The 13,874-nt window shown below is 51.0% G+C and overlaps 1 protein-coding gene across 2 annotated transcripts in view; it reads left to right on the forward strand.

Moving 5' to 3' along the window:
* Positions 1-13,874, forward strand: part of WSCD1 (WSC domain containing 1) — a 147,677-nt gene that overhangs the window by 103,576 nt on the left and 30,227 nt on the right. For both annotated transcript variants that reach the window (XM_060259396.1, XM_060259397.1), the window contains one exon: positions 10,634-10,811. In XM_060259396.1, the coding sequence (XP_060115379.1) occupies positions 10,634-10,811 (178 nt within the window). The remainder of the gene's footprint in view (positions 1-10,633; positions 10,812-13,874) is intronic.

Consider the following 13,874-nt stretch of genomic DNA (forward strand, 5'->3'; position numbering starts at 1 on the left):
AGGGGCACCTTCTTTTGGGGCTCATGAAATTGGACCCCATGGTCCAATCATTTTGAAACTTGGGGGATACTTTGGGGAGAGTCACTAGATACTATAGTGAAACTTTGGTGCCTCTAACTCAAAAAACAACTCTCCCAGAGCCCCCAAAACCTCCAGATCAATTCCTCATTATACCCTATGAGAATCAGTCTTCACATAGAGAATAATGAAGTGCTCAGCAGACTCCCCCCCCCCCATTTCTGGCGACTCTGAAGGGGGATTGGCCTCTCTACTCATGAGTTGCTGCCAACTTCTTCAAAGTAATACAGACACACCATCCCAAGAGGAAGCCTTTCAATCAGCGACTGAAGCCTCCAGAGGTAGAAATGCACATGGTCCTCTGTGGCGGAGCTTCCCCCCCCCCCCGCCGGCCAGACTCCCCGAGGAGACGCCACCAGGCAGCCGGAGAGGACGCAAGAACTACGAGTCCCTCTATGCACCTCGCGAAGGGAGGCCAGACTGGAGCGAATAGCAGGCTGGCGATGGGCGGGTCTTTGTGACCCGGAGGAAGGGAGGAGCCTGAAGCCTGCGAGGTAGGCAGGCAGGGAAAGAGACACGGCACCGTCCCCCCCCCACTTCCGGATTTTTGGAGAGCGGGGGAGAGGCTGCTAATTCGGGGGTCCCCCGGCAGGGCGGAGGGGGGTGTTGGGAAGCCTACTGGAGAGGTGCTCCCATCAGCTAGCCCCAGTCCATGGTCTGGCTCCTGCATTCTGAGAATCACTTGTAGTTTCCGAGTTGTCTTCAAGGGCATCCATATCTATTGCTTGTGCTCCTAGTTCATATATTTTATTCCATTTTTATGCCAAAATAAAGTTTAGAATGTGAGGAAACAGAGAATGTCTTCCAAATAAAGACAGGCCGGTGGTGCCTTTCAGCACAGCCAGGACATTCTTCACTCTCACTGTAGTGGCCATGGAAGAACTCTTGGGGCCTGCAGAAAGGTCTGTCCAATCCAATCTAGGCAGTGGACTGTAGGCCCTGGAGGTCAGCTAGAAAGCCTGGACTGGGATGGAGATCAAGAAGAGGTGAGCTACAAGGGCCCTTCCAGTTAATCAGCTGAGCAGAAGAAGATCAGGTTATTCTAATGCCCTGGCCTCTTTCGGACTATTCCTGACTCTTTTACAGAGGATCTCATCCAGCCTCCTGATATCTGCAACCCAAGAGTGTTGACTGTTAGTTTTAAGTTTTCATGTGTTTAGGACTAGCTAGGTAGAGGGTTAGGGTTAGCATCCTCCATCAGGCCTAGACTACAAGGCAGGGCCAGATCTACCTAGTTTTGAGTGGGGGCAAAAACTAAACAGTGCTGCCCCCACTCAAAAAATAGTGTGGCAGCAGAAAGGGAAGCAGAATGGAGCTGGGAGAGTTGGGGCATTTGCTCTGTCTTCAGCTCCAAAGATGTAGCAAATGCCACCTGGCAGCCCTTCCCCCTGCCCCTTTCTGCTTCCCAGGTCTGGGCACGGACCCGGGAAGCAGAAAGGGGCAGGTAGAGTGGTGAAATTTGTTCCATCCTTGGCTCTGAGGATGGAGCAAATGTCGCTGCGCCGCCCTCCCCCTTCTCCTTCCCAGGTCTGTGCACAGATCTGGAAAATAGAATGGGGGGGGGGAGTGATGCGGCAGTGTTTGCTCAGGCTCTGAGGACAGAGTAAATGCCACCACACACCTTCTCCTTCCCAGGTCTGTGTGGAGAAAGGGGTGGGGAGCAGTGTGGTGGTGTTTGCTCAGGCTCCGAGGACAGAGCAAACATGATGCCCAGCCACTTTTCAACTTCCTGGGTCTGTGCAGTGAGCCATTTAGGCAGTGAGCCATTTTACGCTTGCCCATGAAGACTTATAGATCCAGATGGTTTCCTGAATGCTTTGTGGGAACTGATACCCCCAGGTGACTTGTTGGATGAGCTGGTGGAAGACTGGTACAGCCATCTTTCCAAAGCCATTGATGAAATCGCCCCCTGGCACCATCCTCACCCCCATACCAAACTAGCTCTGTGGTATACCTAAGAGCTAAGGGAGTTTTGTCAGCTAGGGTGAGTGTGGCAGCATTCTCATGATGAAGCCACAAGAGCATCTTATAGGGTGTTTGTGAAAACCTATGAGATGGCAGTGAAAGTCACTAAGAAGGATTTCTATGCAACTGTAATTGCATTTGAGAACTCATGCCCAACCCAATTACTTAGAACAATTTGATCCTTGACTTGCCTGCCACAGGGGAGGCAAAACAGTATGGACTTGGACATGGTTGTGAGGCTTTCGTGAGCTATTTCATGAATCAAATCTTGGCACTCCTCTGTGATCTCCCTGCCACTATTCATGCAGTAGCGGAACTGGAAGCCCCTTGGCCACCTTCTGGTCCTGTTCCAGATCACTTCAGCCCGCTCTCACAGGAGGAGGTCGACAAGGCCCTTGCAGCTGTGAAGACACCACTTGCCCCCTCAATCTGTGTCTGTCTTGGCTGGTCAAGGCCTGCGGAGATACAGTGTGGGCCTCCCTGGGTGACATTATTAAATTATCCCTGATATTGGGGTTTTCCCCAAAGGACCTGTAATGTACTGGGAGACGAGACGTGGTGAAGGCATAGGTCTTTATTGGCTGGTACATCACACGCAACACAGAACACGCGGCCGGGTCCGCTAATATATACATGCCTCCCGGAACATCCCCTTTGCTGGCCAGCCCAATCCTGGCCAGTTAAACTTCCCGCCCTTGGTCAGGATTGGCGGTGGCTTTTCCCGCGCTGCGCACGGCGACCCGAGGGTGGCTCGGGTTGCGCGGCGCTTGCGCTGAGTCCGATACACTACACTCCTCCCCTCCTAGTTTAAACTACATAGTCCTGTAGGTACGCTGGCGTCCTGCGTTCCCGTGTTGATCTCCTCGGGGTTGCCGTTGGTGTGGGGCCCGATCCCAACGTGGGTGGCGCCGTTTCTGGCTGTTGCCGGCCCGGGTCGGGTGCTGGCTCCGGTTCTGGTCCCGCGGCTGCGGGGGCATCGTACGTGGGTAGCTCCTGTATTGGCGGGGCCCCTTCTGGCGGTTCCGTTGCTGGCGGTTCCCTACTCTCTGCCTCTTCTGCCTCCTTGGGTAGGGTGCGGCGGCGCAGCTGGTCGATGTGCCGTCTCAGCACCTGGCCTCCGGCGGTGGTTACCTCGTATGACCGGGAGCCTGTCACCCTCAGAACCCTTCCCGCCAACCACTCGGGGCCGCTTGCGAAGTTTTTCGCATACACTGGGTCGCCCGGAAAGAATCCTCTCACTGCTTCCCGGACCTCGGGGGACCCGCGGACATCCGGCGCCCGGTCCGGGTGTAGCCTATCTAGACGAGTGGTCAGTTTCCTCCCCATGAGCAGTTCTGCGGGGCTGAAACCGGTTACAGGGTTTGGGGTGATCCTGTTGTGGAACAGGAATGCTGAGAGGCGGTGGTCCCAATCCCCATGTACTATACAGCCAAGGGCCTCTTTGGTGGTCCGCACCATGCGCTCCGCCTGGCCGTTGGTGGCTGGATGGAATGGGGCGGACCTTATGTGCCTTATGAGGTACCGGTCGGTGAACTCCCGGAATTCCCGGGAGGTGAATGCCGTGCCGTTGTCCGTCACCAGGGTGTCCGGGATCCCGTGTGTGCAGAGGACCCTTCTGAGCGCCCTGACTGCTGCTGCGGTGGAGGTCGAGGCCACCGGGATTACCTCTAGCCATTTTGTATATGCGTCCACAAGTATAAAGAAGATCTGGCCCTGATACGGCCCCGCGAAATCCACATGGAGGCGGGACCACGGCCGCCCGTTCGACTCCCACCTGTGGACCGGGGCGGACGGCGGATTGGGTCTGGACTCCTGGCATGGTTGGCACCTTCTTACCCACCCCTCTATTTCCTCATCCATGCCCGGCCACCACACGTAGCTCCGGGCCAGGGCTTTCATTCTCACGATGCCCGGGTGGGTCTCGTGGAGATCCTCCAATACCTGTCTGCGCAGGGGGGGGGGACCACCACCCGGCTCCCCCAGAGTATGCACCCCTTGTGTGTCGATAGCTCGTCCTTCCTGGACGCGAACGGCCGAAATGCTTCATCCACCTTGCCCGAGGGCCACCCCCTTCCCACCCAGTCCCTGACCCGTGCGAGGATGCGGTCTCTCCCAGTCGCCCGAGCCACCTCGTCTGCGTGCAGTGGGCGCTCGGGGAGCGACTCAATGAGCATCACCCCGTGTGCCGGGGCGGGATCTGGGTCCGTTGTGGGTAGCGGCAGGCGGCTGAGGGCATCTGCGTGACCCATTGCTTTACCGGGGCGGTGTATCAGTGCGTAAGTGTATGAATTCAGGAACTGGTTCCACCTTAAAACCCTCTGAGACAGAATCTGGGGGGTCTGACGATCGGGGGCTAGGAGGCCGAGGAGCGGCTTGTGGTCAGTGGCGATGGTGAAACGCCTACCGTAGAGGTAGTCGTTGAACTTTTGCACCCCCGCCACGATCGCCAGGGCCTCCTTATCGATCTGGGCGTAGTTCCGCTCGGCAGGGGACAGAGTCCGGGAGTAGTAAGCGATCGGCGCCTCTCTCCCGTCCGGGAGTTGGTGCCCTAAGACCGCTCCTACTCCGTAGGGGGAGGCGTCGCAAGCCAGGATCAGGGGTAGGTTTTCATCGTAGTGATGAAGTACCGCGTTAGAGACCAAGAGGTCTTTCACTGCCTGGAACGCCGCGGCTTGGCGTTTACCCCAGACCCACGGGGCCTGTTTATCTAACAAGCGGTGCAACGGTTCCGCCACGGCGGCTTTGTGTGGCAGGAATGCATGATAAAAGTTCAATAATCCTAAAAAACTCTGTAGTTCTGCCTTGCATTTGGGGGCAGGGGCCTGGACTATGGCCCTGGTCTTGTCCGCCGTCGGGTGAATTCCAGCCGCGTCCACGGCGAACCCCAGGAACTCCACTCGCGGAACACCCAACAAACATTTCTCCTTTTTGACTCTCAGCCCCGCCGCTTGGAACCGTCTGAGGACCTCTCGCAGGCGGCAGCTGAACTCTCCTTCGGTGGGGGCGGCGATTAAAACGTCGTCAAAGAAGGGTTGAACTCCGGGGATCCCTTTCAAGAGAGAGTCCATTATGCTCTGGAATATCCCCGGAGCTACACTGACCCCGAACTGCAGCCGTTTAACCCTGAACGCGCCCCTGTGGGTCACGATCGTCTGCGCCTCCGCTGTCTTAGCGTCGACCGGCAGTTGCTGGTATGCTTGTGCTAAGTCCAGCTTTCCAAAAACCCTCGCCCCGGCTAGTGCTGCTAGGACGTGGCTAACCACCGGGACTGGGTAGGGGTTGTCTTGCAGCGCCTTATTGATCGTGCACTTGTAGTCAGCGCAGATCCTAACCTCCCCGTTGGGTTTGACTGGCGTTACTATGGGGGTCTCCCATTCCGCATACGTTACAGGTTCTAGGACGCCCTGGGCTGTTAGGCGGTCCAGTTCTGCCTCTATTTTAGGCTTAAGGGCGAACGGGACGCGCCTCGCTTTAAGCCTTATGGGCCTGACCATTGGGTCTATCGGTAAGGTGATGGGCGGACCCTTGTAGCTCCCCAAGGACCCGTCGAAGACCTCGGGGAACTCCCGGCAGACCCCGTCGAAATTGCTGGCCTGCAAGTGGTCCACCCCCACCAGCTGGATCCCCAGTGGATTGAACCATGCCAACCCGAGAAGTGTGGTCAGTTGGCGCTTGACCACTAGGATGTCTAGGGGCCCCCTAAAACCCCCTCTTTCTACATGCACCCGGGCCCACCCCACGATGTGTACTGGGTTCTTCTGAAAGTCCCTCAGTACGAAGTCCGCTGGCCTCGTTTGGATGCGGCGGCGGGGACATAGTTTCTTGAGGGTTTCCTCCAAAATGATAGAGATGGAGGAACCCGAGTCTACTTCCATGATGCAGGGGGCGCCCTCGATTAGGACCGACATTTTGACCTTGTCTGGGGCCGAGAGGGGCAAGTTCAATACCTGCAGACTGGTGGATGCCGTCGTGTGTGTGTCCAGGGAGTCGTGATGCGCTGACGGTTGGCGGCGGCTGTTCTTGGCCCGGCAAGCCCGGGCGATGTGGCCTGTCTTTCCGCAGCTGCGGCAGTCCAGGTTGCGGTACGGGCAGTCCCGTCGCTCGTGGGGGTCGCCGCAGCTGGCGCACCTGGAACCGGTGGTGGCGGTGGCCCTCTCCGTCGCTCGTTGTCTCGCGGGGGCCCGTGTGTCCGTTCTCTGAGGCCTCCGGAGCTGAAACGCTTCTTCTTCTGCTCGGTCTTCCAGCTCTGTTTCTCCTTGGTGGACTGCTTCGCCGCGTGGCTGGCCGAACGCCTTGGTGGCCCTCTCGAACGCCGTCGCCTCGTTGAAGGCTTGTTGTAGCGTGAGCTCCTCCTTAGCGAAGAGCTTCTGCTGCAGTCGTTCGTCTCGGAGGCCCCAGACGAAACGGTCCCTCAGGGCTTCGTCCCTTTTGTCAAAATTGCAGTTCCCGGCGATCTGCCGAAGGGCCGCCAGGTAGACCGCCGCTGTCTCCCCCGACTTTTGGTCCCTCTTGTGGAAGAGGAATCGGCGGGCGACGATGGACGGTTGGGGCGAAAAGTGGCCCGTGAGGAGTCTCACGACTTCCCGGTAGGTCCTCTCGGTCAGCTTAGCTGGAGCGGAGAGGCCTCTTGCGATCTCGAAAGTTTCTTCTCCACAGACGCTCAGCAGGACGTCTCTCTTCCTGTCGTCATCTTCGATCAGGTTCGCCCGCAGGTAGCACTCGACCCTTTCTGTGTAGGTCTCCCATCTCTCGGGGTGCTCCGGGTTGAATTCCGCAAGATGGCCCGTCGTTACCGTAGAGTTCGCCATGGTGGCGGCGGGCTGTGCGATCCTGCGGTCTCACGCCTTCCTCGTCTCCGGCCCGGTCAGGTTCCCCTCGGGGCGGCCGGACCTATCTAGATCCCATCCTCGTCGCCAGTGTAATGTACTGGGAGACGAGACGTGGTGAAGGCATAGGTCTTTATTGGCTGGTACATCACACGCAACACAGAACACGCGGCCGGGTCCGCTAATATATACATGCCTCCCGGAACATCCCCTTTGCTGGCCAGCCCAATCCTGGCCAGTTAAACTTCCCGCCCTTGGTCAGGATTGGCGGTGGCTTTTCCCGCGCTGCGCACGGCGACCCGAGGGTGGCTCGGGTTGCACGGCGCTTGCGCTGAGTCCGATACACTACAGGACCTGAAGGAGGCAGTGGTGCATCTGCTCTTGAAGAGGCCAACAGTCCTGGGCAGCTATTGCCCAGTATAGAACTATCCGTTCCTGGGTAAGGTAGTTGAAAGAGGGGTGGCCAAAAAACAGCAGGTTTTCTTGGATGATGCCTCTGTCCTGGATCCCTTCCAGCTCAGCTTCCAACCTGGCCATGAGACTGAGATGGTATTGTTGCCCTTACAGATGGTCTCTGGAGGCAGCTGGATTGAGGCACGTTGGTGCTGCTGTTGCTCCTTGACCAGAAGGCAGTGTTCAACACAGTCAGCCATGATATTTTGGCTCACCACCTCACCAACACAGGGATTTGGGGGTCAGGCTTGCAATGGCTTTCCTCTTTTCTCCATGGTCAGGGACAGAGGGTGATGCTGGGGGAGCGGGTTTCTTGGTGGTTCCTGTTGGACTGCAGTGTCCCTCAGGGGGCAGTCCTCTCTCTGATGCTTTTTAGCATCCTGTATGCACCCCGTCATCCAGCTAATCCAGGGATTTGGGCCAGGGTGCCATCAATATGTCTGTTAAAAGATGGCCAGCCAGGCTCAGCTCCAAATGTTTTGGAAGGGCCTGAGGAGCTGTGACTGGCTGGTTGCAGCAGACTGACTGAAGATGAATGCAATGAAGACAGAAGTCTTGTATGTGAGCTGCAAGGGATTAGATGTGGAAATATGGCTCCCAGCTTTGGATGGGGCATTATTGTCAGGTACAGGTCCCTAGCAATGGCATTCCTCACTGTATCTGCCTCTTGAACTTGATTGCTTTTCTTAATAGTATTGTCTTTGCTTATGTCAATTCATGTTATTTTGTAATCAAGTGTATTTAGCAATATGTGTGGTATTTATTATATGGTTCCGGGGTGTTGAACTCATTTGGTACAAGGGTCGGATCTAACATAAATGGGGCCTTGTTGGGCCAGGCCATGTGGATCATAAAATGTAATGACAGGTAGTGGAGATATAATGCATTATAAAGTACACAGACAAACACAACTAAGGATATTTTTTTCTTAAAACACAAACATGCTTGAAATATTAACATTCCTGCAACTTTAGTTTGATAACTGACACCTCTTGCTCTGAATTTCTGTATTAAAATTTGAAAACTATTTCTGTGCTATAGCAGTCTTGAGTATGCTGTTTATATGTGCATCTGTAAGCTGTGAATGTACTTTTGATTTATTAGCATTCATTACAGAGAAGAAGCTGTTCATGAACATAACTTTCGAAGGCCCACAAAACATAGCAGCAAATAAACCCAATTGTGCCCATTTAAAGAAAAAGACAGGTAAATCTACAATGAAACCTAAGAACACAAAAGAAGCCATGTTGGATCAGGCCAATGGCCCATTCTGCTGGGCAGGGAGCTCCCACTAAAATTCCCAAATTGCAATCAGGCAACGTTCCAGGAAAAGTTCCATCAAAGGTCACACAAAAGTACCACAAGCAAGCCTGGACATAAATGGATCCATTGTAACACAAATGCTGTTTCCTAAGATAATATTTGCAATATTAAATGCAGCTTCACATTATAAAGAGAGTGTTGCTAATTCAAACAGATCTTTTTTTGACTTGTTTTTCATAACCTCAAGTAAATAACCACACTTTCCATGCAACCACACTGAAATGTAATTTAATGGCAAAAAAAAAATGATTCACTCCAACGTGCAATGCTCAGAGAAACAACCACACATCTATAGCAAACAACACAGCACATGAGGCAGCTTTCAGTCAGCTTGGTCTACTGAGCTCCTGTCTTTGCAAACCTACTTGATGGGGAGAGGAAGAGGGCAGCCGCTTTACCTGAACAGGTGGGTGATTCAGAAAGGCACCAGAATGATGCAAGGCCAGCTGCTTCTGTGGATTGAACTCCTGTCTTTGCAAACCTGTTTGGTGGGGAGGGGAGGAAACCAGGGTGTCTGCTCTACCCCAACAGGCACACAATTCAAAGAGGCATCAGAACAAAACAGGGATAGCTGGCTCCATTGACTGAGTTCCAGCCTTTGTAAACCTGCTTATTTAGTAGGAAGGGGCGGAGACCAGGGTGACTGCTCTATCACAACAGGCACACAATTCAAAGAGGAATAAGAATGACCTGGGACCTACCAGCTCTGTGGATGAACTCCTGCCTTTGCAAACCTGATTGGTGGGGAGGGGAAGAGGTCAGGCAGCTGCTCTACTCCAACAGGTGCACAATTTAAAGAGCCCACAGAAGCACACGGAAGCTGGCCAGAATGGTCGAGTGAGTTCTCTCTGCACAGCTGTTTGGTGGGGAGGGGAGGAGGCCCCGCGGGCCAGATTAAAGCCCTGGGCGGGCTGGGTGTGGCCTGTGAGCCATATGTTTGATACCCCTGGTTTAGAGTATTAATTGGTGGTATTATTCTGTATTAATTGGCATTGTTTGTTCTCTTTGGGAAGAAAGAGGTCCAGCTGCAGCCTGGCCTAATCTCATCTCCTTTGTAATGAGGACTGATGCCAGCTGGAGATGTCTGAGCCATCAGGATGTGGCCTTGAAGGAGGGGGGCCTGGGAATATAATTCAAAGACTTTTCTTGGGAGCGGGTTAGGCAGGAAAAGGAGCTGGGCTGTTAAGGGGTCATCTGTATCTGGCCTGTAACTTCCGCTTGTTCCTTAGCCTGGCAAGGCATGGCCTTGTGAATCGCATGCTGATCATGGTTGCTTCCTGATCTCTTAAGCAAGAGGGCTTCTTCTGCCCTCTGCCCCTCAAGGAGTCTTCTGGTCATAACTGGGCAAAGTGTTACAGCTATGGGTGCCAGTGCCAAAAGTGAGGAGCCTTGGGGAGATACTGGATGCCTCACAATCTATGGAGGCCCAGGTCGCCATGCTTGCCAAATCAGCCCTTTTCCCCACCTGCGGCAGGTGTGGCAACTGGTTCCCTACCTCTCCACCTACCACTTGGCTACAATGATCCATGCTTTGGCCACTTCCAGACTGGATTATTGTCATTCTACATGGACCTACTCTTGCATCTGACCCAAGAATTGTGGAATAGAAAGAATTTGAATTGTGGAAATGAAGTTTTAAAATTACATTTTAATCATTCTGGAGTAATTCTTAAGAGGTCTTTCTATAAATGTATTGAATAAAAACATATATATTTCCTCTGACGAAGCCTGCTTGATGAAACACATTGGGACTTTGTATAATAATTCAGTCATCTAGCGCCTGGTATTTTTTCCTTTTTGTTCTGCTTACAAATAAAGTGCACAGGTTTACATTCTGCAGTGGCTAAACCAGCTCAAAACAGGGATGTTTGCTTTGAAATGGGGGGGGGGGGGCTGTATTCAAGTTCTAGCTGAAGTATGTTCATGTTTGTTGTCCTCTTGAATTTAACATTTGTTTTTTTTTACCTCTTCCCTTTCTCCTTTCCTAGGAATTCCCCCTGGCTGTCCTCAGAGGGCCTAATTGCCACTGTGGCTTCCTTACCATTCATTTCCCTCTGCACAACAGTTCAGACAGATCCCTCTGCAGAAGGCTGCAGAATGTGAGCAGCACAGCTGAAATGCCAAGTGGGGAGAACTATGGCCTTGTCTATCAAACTCCAGTCCAAGGTAAGACACACACACTCAAAGTGGCTTACAATTGCCTTTCCCTTCCCCTTCTCACAGTAGGCTGAGAGAATTGTGACTGGCCCAAGGTGACCCAGCGAGGGATGGGCACAAAGTGGAAAAATATGGTTTGGTTCATGATGTATTCACAAACCAAACTGAAATGAAATAATGAAATGAAATAATTCCATAAAAAATGAACTGGTATGGTAAATTGGAGGAGGAGGAGAAGAATGCCAACCTGACTTGCTAGTAACCCCAAACTCACAGGAGACTTCCAGCTGACTCGCTTCTACTTTCCTACTAAATTTGGTGAGGATTGAATTGGACTTTGGGGGGGCAAGTTATGGCCCCTTGAATAGGGTGACTCTGGGAAAGTGCTTTTGGGGAAATGTTGAATGCAGCTTCAGCAGTGTATAAAATGAACACTGTGCAAGTTAGAGGCATCAAACTGGCTGAAGACCTCCTTGAGGTACTCCCCTATATGGATAGTGGAGTTGGGGTTTTTGTTCCCATTGACTTCAAGCAGGGAGGGAGCAAAATGGAGTGCTGAAATGGCTGCCAGTCATTTAAACCTAACAGCAGATGGGTGGACCTAAAGTACTGTTACTTTTGAATGACTGGCAGCTATTAAACCCATCCATCTTGCTCCCCTTTAACTTTGAAGTGGAGGAAGCAAAACCAACCAGTGAAATGGCTGTCAGCCAATTAAACCTAACAGCCTCTTTAGCCACCGCATCACTCTGCTGACTCATGTTCAGCGAGTGGCCCACTAAGACCCCTAGATCCCTTTCGCACATAGTACTGCCAAGACAAGACTCCCCCATCCTAATATTATGCACTTGATTTTTCCTATCTAAATGAAGAACTTTACATTTATCCCTGTTAAAATGTATTTTATTTGTTGTAGCCCAGTTTTTCAGCCTGACAAGATCATCCTGTATACTAACTCTGTATTCTACTGTATTTGCAATTCAATTTAACAGCCAGGAAGTTCTTCCTAATGTTGAGCCAAAAACTCTCCTGATTTAATTTCAGCCCATTAGTTCTGGTCTTACCTTCTGGGGCCACAGAAAACAATTCCAAAACTTCCTCTAGATGGCAGCCCTTCAAGTACTTGAAGATGGTGATCATATCACCTCTCAGCTGCCTCCTCTCCAGGCTAAACATCCCCAGCTCCTTCAACCTTTCTTCATAGGATATGGTCTCCAGGCCTCTCACCATCTTCGTCGCCCTCCTCTGGACCCATTCCAGATTGCCTATATCCTTCTTAAAATGTGGTGTCCAAAACTGAAGACAATACTTCAGGTGAGGTCTTACCAGAGCAGAGTAAAGCGATACCATCACATCACGTGATCTGGACACTATACTTCTGTTGATACAGCCCAAAATTGCATTTGCCTTTTTAGCCACCGCATCACACTGTTGACTCCAAATCCAAGTAGCTTTATTGGCATAGAAATAAAAAGTACAGCATAGCAAATTTACATGGAGTTTCAGCTATAAAAAAACAGTCAAACATCAAGAAGGGGAGCTAGTCTTTTGCTCCCTGATTGTTATGGCAGCCAAAAGGTACTTTGCAACCAGGCTTATGATATGGGAACATTGGTCAGATAGTAGAAAAAAAACTAAATCAGAATAGGTTTGATTATGCAGTCCCACACTTCCCCATAAAAATCACAATAAAGTAAGACATGGGCGACTGTTTCAAGGTGCCTTCCATTACATGGGCAGACTCTATCCTGATAAGGGATGTTGGCGAACCTCCCAGACAATACCGGTGAGGGTAGAACATTGAGTCTTGCTAACATAAAAAGTGGCATTTGAAACCAATCATATCAATTGTTATCATTGTTATCTCCACCCCTAGGTATTTTACCTTAGAGGTGACTTCACAACCCGTTAGTCTCTGTAATTCTTGTTGCTTGTTAATCCTTTTATTCTTAATCTTTCTATTTCGTTTTCTTCTTGAATCTGCATCAATAATATTTCAAGAGTCATTATAAACAACAATGGTGAAAGCGGACAGCCTTGTCTAGTACTTTTGCTAATTTTCATATCTTCTGTAAGATCTGTGTTTATACACAACCTTGCACTTTGTTCAGAATATATTGATTTTATCATTCTTATAAAGTTTTCACCCAGCTCCATTTTTTCCATTACTGCAAACATAAAGTCCCAATTTAAATTATCAAATGCTTTCTCTGCATCTGCAAAGAATAATGCTACTTCTTTTCTGGATGTCTTTCATAATATTCTACAATATTTACAACAGTTCTAATATTGTCTCTTATTTGTCTTTTGGGAAGAAACCCTGCTTGATCTTCCTTTATAAAGTTTATCAAATGTTAAGCCGTTCTGCCAAGATTCTTGTAAATATTTTATAGTCATTATTTAATATTTATTTATTTATTTATTTATCTGGGATTTATATCCCGCCCTTCCCACCGAGTGGCTCAGGGCGGCTTACAACATATATAAAACTAACATAAAAATATAAAATTACACTTTAAATTAGCATTTCACAATATATAATTAAAATCAGACATTTGTTATAACTATACATCATTAAAACAGCCAGCAGTCGTGGAGCTACACTCTATTCAGCTTCAGATAAAAATTCAGTATACAATATACAGCATTCAGTAGTCAGTATACAGGGCCGTTAGTTGTGGGCCAGCCGGAAGAGGACTGTCTTACAGGCCCTGCGGAATTGGGTGAGATCCCGCAGGGCCCTTACCTCCTCCGGCAGCTGGTTCCACCAAAATGGAGCCATTACAGAGAAGGCCCGGTCTCTTGTGATCTTCAAGCGGGCCTCCTTTGGCCCGGGGACAACCAAAAGATTTTGAGATCCCGATCTCAGTGCTCTCTGGGGAACATGCAGGGAGAGACGGTCCCTCAGGTAGGCAGGTCCTAGACCATATAGGGCTTTAAAGGTAATAACCAGCACCTTGTATCGAACTCGGTAGGATATTGGCAGCCAGTGCAGCGCCCGAAGTCCCGGCTGAATGTGCTCCCACCTTGGGAGACCCAATAACAACCGGGCGGCGGCGTTCTGCACCAGCT

This window comes from Heteronotia binoei, chromosome 18, assembly GCF_032191835.1.
Source record: "Heteronotia binoei isolate CCM8104 ecotype False Entrance Well chromosome 18, APGP_CSIRO_Hbin_v1, whole genome shotgun sequence".
Taxonomy (NCBI): domain Eukaryota; kingdom Metazoa; phylum Chordata; class Lepidosauria; order Squamata; family Gekkonidae; genus Heteronotia; species Heteronotia binoei.